Source organism: Saccostrea cucullata, unplaced genomic scaffold (genome assembly GCF_032062105.1).
Source record: "Saccostrea cucullata isolate Sc308-1 unplaced genomic scaffold, CSIRO_AGI_Scuc_v1 ctg6023, whole genome shotgun sequence".
Taxonomy (NCBI): Eukaryota; Metazoa; Mollusca; class Bivalvia; order Ostreida; family Ostreidae; genus Saccostrea; species Saccostrea cuccullata.
The window spans coordinates 28150-33820 of NW_026928926.1; the positions used below are offsets into that span (position 1 = coordinate 28150).

The following is a 5671-nucleotide window of genomic DNA, read 5'->3' on the forward strand; positions in this document are numbered from 1 at the left end:
ATAAGTAAAGCAAGCATATCAAGAATTGTTAGGGATGTGTCTGAATCCCTCGTAAAAATCAGTCCAAGATATATAAAAATGCCTACTGATGATACTGCAATTACTAATACTATGTTCAATTTCTCAAGAATAAGTGACTTTCCGAATGTCATTGGTGCGATAGACGGAACACATATTGGAATTAAGTCTCCAAGTTTTGAAGAGAATGTCTTCGTGAATAGGAACCAGAAGTCTCTGTCGAGACTGAAGCTCTACTGGTTTGTACTTATAGCAAAGGAAGAGAAAAGTACTTCAGCAGTTGGGAATTGAAACTTAACAACAGCAATAGAAAGAATAATGATCCTTGATAAAGTCTCTTTATGTTCTTAGTGTAGTCTACAAGTTTGCGAAGTTATATTGAAATCAGACCAAAACTGTAGGAGGAGTAGCATTTTAAAGGAATTTCACAGAAATTTCTATTTTTAGTTACCACGGCAAAACCGTTTACTGAAATCAAAAGCTGATAAAGAGAATTATGTATCTTAGTGTAGTCTACTTGTGTGCCAAGTTATATTGAAATCAGACCAAAACTGTAGGAGGAGTAGCATTTTGAAAGAATTTCACAGAAATGTCTATTTTTAGTAACCACAGCAACAACGTTCATCGAAATCAAAAACAGATAGAGAAAATTATGTATCTTAGTGTAGTCTACTTGTGTGCCAAGTTAAATTGAAATCAGACCAAAACTGTATGTGGAGTAGCAATTTAAAGGAATTTCACAGAAATTTCTATTTTTAGTAACCAGGGCAACAACGTTCATCGAAATCAAAAACCGATACACAGAATTTTGTATCTTAGTGTAGTCTGCTAGTGTGCTAAGTTATATTGAAATCAGACCAAAACTGAAGGAGGAGTAGCATTTTAAAGGAATTTTACAGAAATTTCTATTTTTAGTAACCACGGCAACAACGTTCATCGAAATGAAAAACTGATAAATAGAATTATGTATCTTAGTGTAGTCTTCTTGTGTGCCAAGTTATATTGAAATCAGACCAAAACTGTAGGAGGAGTAGAATTTTAAAGGAATTTCACAGAAATTTCTATTTTTAGTAACCACGGCAACAACGTTCATCGAAATCAAAAACCGATACACAGAATTATGTATCTTAGTGTTGTTTACTTGTGTGCCAAGTTAAATGGAAATCAGACCAAAACTGTAGGAGGAGTAGCATTTTAAAGGAATTTCACAGAAATTTCTATTTTTAGTTACCACGGCAACACCATTTATCAAAATCAAAAACCAATACACAGAATTATGTATCTTAGTGTAGTCTACTTGTGTGCCAAGTTATATTGAAATCAGACCAAAACTGTAGGAGGAGTAGCATTTTGAAAGAATTTCACAGAAATTTCTATTTTTAGTAACCACGGCAACAACGTTCATCGAAATCAAAAACCGATACACAGAATTATGTATCTTAGTGTAGTCTACTTGTGTGCCAAGTTATATTGAAATCAGACCAAAACTGTAGGAGGAGTAGCATTTTAAAGAAATTTCACAGAAATTTCTATTTTTAGTTACCACGGCAACACCGTTTATCAAAATCAAAAACCGATACACAGAATTATGTATCTTAGTGTAGTCTACTTGTGTGCCAAGTTATATTGAAATCAGATCAAAATTGTAAAAGGAGTAGCATTTTGAAAAATTGTTTACAGACAGACGGACAGACAGACGGACGGACGACGGACGCATTACTATCGCATAAGCTCTTCTGGTCTCTGACCAGTAGAGCTAAAAATTATCATTCAATTAACACCATGGCTGTGTGTGATGCCAATTTAAAGTTTCTCAATGTAGTAGCAAAATGGCCAGGGTCATCACATGACTCATTTGTTTGGAACAATTCTACACTCTGTCAAATTTTAGAAAATAAGATAATATCAAGAGGGTGGCTATTAGGTGACAGTGGTTATCCACTTAAACCATATTTACTTACACCTGTTCTAAACCCAACCACCAAGAAGGAAAATGCCTACAATACGGCTCATATGAAAACAAGAAACGTCATTGAAAGATGCTTTGGTGTATGGAAAATGCGATTTCGTTGTGTGGACACATCAGGTGGTACACTTCAGTTCTCACCTAAAAGAACCTGCAATATTATAGTTGCAACTGCAGTTCTGCATAATATAAGCATTGACAATAGAGTCCCAAACCCAGTTGGAAGAGCCGTTGTTAATGACGGAAACGACAATGTGTATCGTGGGACATTGAATGACGGATCAGAAGTTAGAAGACGATTGATTGATGCTAGGTTTTAAACAACAATATCTTCTATTCTTATATGTACATCAACTCATATAGAGTAACATGTGACAAGTATTGTGTGCAAAGTAAATAAGAATAAATAGATAAAAAGTAAATATTTATTGTTGAGAAGAAATAGTGGCATTGGAAATAATGCCCAACTGACAGAGTTTTATGCTGTGTTTTTCCTGCTCTAACTGTAGTCTTGTCCGTTCTATAGTTAGCCTTTGTTCCTCGACATTTAGTCTTTTAATTTCAAGCAGGCAAACTGTTGGCATGAATGTAATGAACATTGAGTCCTCTACCAAACTTGTGAAATTCATGGTCCCAGGCAGGATCAGGGATTCTAGTGCTAGGGCGGGTATATAGAGTATATAGTGAAAATGCATTATTTCTTTGAAAATCTTCTTCTCTGCTCCTGGGTATTAAGCAAACTAACTAAGTACATAATAATGATGAGCAAAATTGCCTCTTCCAAAATTGTCAATTTTATGGCCCCAGGGTCAAGGGTTCTGGTGTTAGGGCGGGGCTGTATTGATTATATAGTGAAAATGCATATATTCTTTTAAAAACTTCATCTCTGCTTCTGGGTATTAAATAAAGTAACTAAGTACATAGTTATGATGAGCAAGAGTGCCTCTTCCAAAATTGTGAATTTTATGGCCCCATGGTTAGGGGTTCTGGTGTTGGGGCGGGGCTCTATTGATTACATAGTGAAAATGCATTAATTCTTTGAAAATCTTCCTCTCTGCTTCTGGGTATTAAATAAACTAACTAAGTGTAAAGTTATGATGAGCAAGACTGCCTCTTCCAAAATTGTGAATTTTATGGCAACAGGGTCAGGGATTCTGGTGTAAGGGCGGGGCTTTATTGCTGATATTAATAGTGAAAATGCATTTATTCTTTGAAAATCTTTTTCTCTGCTTCTGGGTATGAAGTAAACTAACTAAGAACATAGTTATGATGAACAAAAGTGCCTCTTCTAAAATTGTGAATTTTATGGCCCCATGGTCAGGGGTTCTGGTGTTAGGGCGGGGCTGTATTGAATATATTGTGAAAATGCATTTATTCTTGAAAATCTTCTTCTCTGCTCCTAGGTATTAGATAAACTAACTAAGTATATAGTTATGATGAGGAAGAGTGCCTTTTCCAAAATTGTGAATTTTATGGCCCCAGGGTCAGGGTTCTGGTGTTAGGGCGGGATTCTATTGATTGCATAGTGAAAATACATTAATTCTCTGAAAATCTTCTCTGCTTCTGGGTATTAAATAAACTTACTAAGTACATAGTTATGATGAGCAAGAGTGCCTCTTCCAAAATTGTGAATTTTATGCCCCAGGGTCAGGGGTTCTGATGTTAGGGCGGGGCTCTATTGATTATATAGTGAAAATACATTAATTCTTTGAAAATCTTTTCTTTTGCTCCTGGGTTTAATGCCAATATGATCCAAGTATATATTTATGATGAAGAAAGGTATACCTAGCAAAATGGTTATTTTCTATGCCCCCCCCCCCCCCTGGGTTTGATTATATAGTAAAATTTCATGAATTCTTTAAAAATCTTCTCTGCTTCTCGGTTTTGAACAAACTAACCAAGTACATAGTTATGATGAGCAAGACTGTCTCCTCCTAACTTGTGAATTTAATGCCCCCTTGAATTTGGATTCTGGTGTAAGGGTGGGGCACTACTGATCATATATTGAAAAAAATATTTTTCTTCAAAATTTCTGCTCCTGGGTATTAAACAAACCAACTAGGTATAAATCAATAATGAGCAGCAATGCCTCTTCCAAAATTATGAATTTCATGGCCCCTGGGTTGGGGGTTCTTGTGTTACCCTGACAAAAAATACTATATAAGTTAACTATAGTTTACTATAGTGATAATTTTGACAGTTTGATTTACTAAAGTGATAACTTAACAAGGTAAATTATTCACACACAAGTTGATGAAACAAGAATACTAGCAGTCTCGTTTAAAGTTATCATTTCCTAAGTTCTTTGGTCGATACATTGACCTTGCCAGCAAATACAATTTATCATTGAGTCAAATGCTGACTGACATTTTTAGCTCTACTGGTCAGAGACCAGAAAAGCTTATGCGATAGTAATGCGTCCGTCGTCCGTCCGTCTGTCTGTCTGTAAACAATTTTTTAAAATGCTACTCCTCCTACAGTTTTGGTCTGATTTCAATATAACTTGGCACACAAGTAGACTACACTAAGATACATAATTCTGTGTATCGGTTTTCGATTTCGATGAACGGTTTTTGATTTACACTGAACGGATTTTTTCCGTTATTTCCCGATTATGACAAGGAGCACACGGCGGGTGTGACCGGTCGGTAGAGGATGTTCACTCTCCCATGGCATCTGATCCCACCTCTGATGTTTGAAGGTCCGAGTTTGCTCAGCTCCTATTTTGTATTTTATGGACTTTGATATTGAATACTTTTCGTTATCTACATATCCTTCATTAACTTTGGTTAAAACTTTGATTTACTTTAGTGATTACTTTAAAAACTTTGATTTACTATAGTGATAACGTTGACACTTTGATTTGATTCGTGTTTTAAACCAGAGACCATGAAATTCAAAATTTTGAAAGAGGCACCATTGCTGATCATAACTACACACTTGTGCTTACTTTGGTTACTTAATATACCCAGAGGTAGATCAGAGTAACAAAGACAAAATGCATTCAACTTTATTACCAGTTGTGCACCCAACCCCACATGAGCCACTGACTGTGGGGGCACACGTCAAAATTCTGGAAATTTTATCATAAAATTTATTTCATCATAAATTGTTGATTAATACCAAAGTGTAGATTTCAAAGCATTGATTTATTTTCAGACTATGTACCCCCCCCCTCTCCTCCAAGTACCCCAGACTCAGGGGTCCAGAAATAAACCTTTTTTGGAAGAGGCAGCTTTCTTCATCATAAATATGTACTTAGATTATTGCCATAATACCCAGGAGCAAAGGAAAAGATTTTCAAAGAATTGACGCATTGTCACTTTATAAACATAAGAGCCCTCCCCCCATCACAAGAAGCCCTGACCCGGGAGACTTGAAATTCACAATACCCAGATGCATCCTTCCTTCTCATAACAATGTACATAGTTCATGTGGTAATACCCAGGAGAAGAAAAGAAGATGTTAAGAGAATTTATGCATTTTCACTAAATAATCAATAGAGCCCCGCCCTAACACCAGTACCCCTGATCCTGGGGCCATCATATTCAGAATATTGAAAGAGGTAGCCTTATTCAACTAAAATATGTACTTGGTTAGCTTTTTTAATATCCAGGAGCATAGAAGAAGATTTTCTAAGAAATAATTCATTTTCACTACATAATCTATATAGACCCCCTGACCCTG

General features: G+C 35.8%; 1 protein-coding gene across 1 annotated transcript; it reads left to right on the forward strand.

Annotated features, from left to right (window-relative positions):
- The first annotated feature begins 1788 nt into the window (after window positions 1-1788).
- On the forward strand, window positions 1789-2331 carry LOC134279268 (putative nuclease HARBI1). Its single transcript, XM_062761623.1, has one exon. It carries the CDS (start codon window positions 1801-1803, stop codon window positions 2302-2304), a length of 504 nt encoding a protein of 167 aa, XP_062617607.1. The 5' UTR covers window positions 1789-1800; the 3' UTR covers window positions 2305-2331.
- The last annotated feature ends 3340 nt before the right edge of the window (window positions 2332-5671 follow it).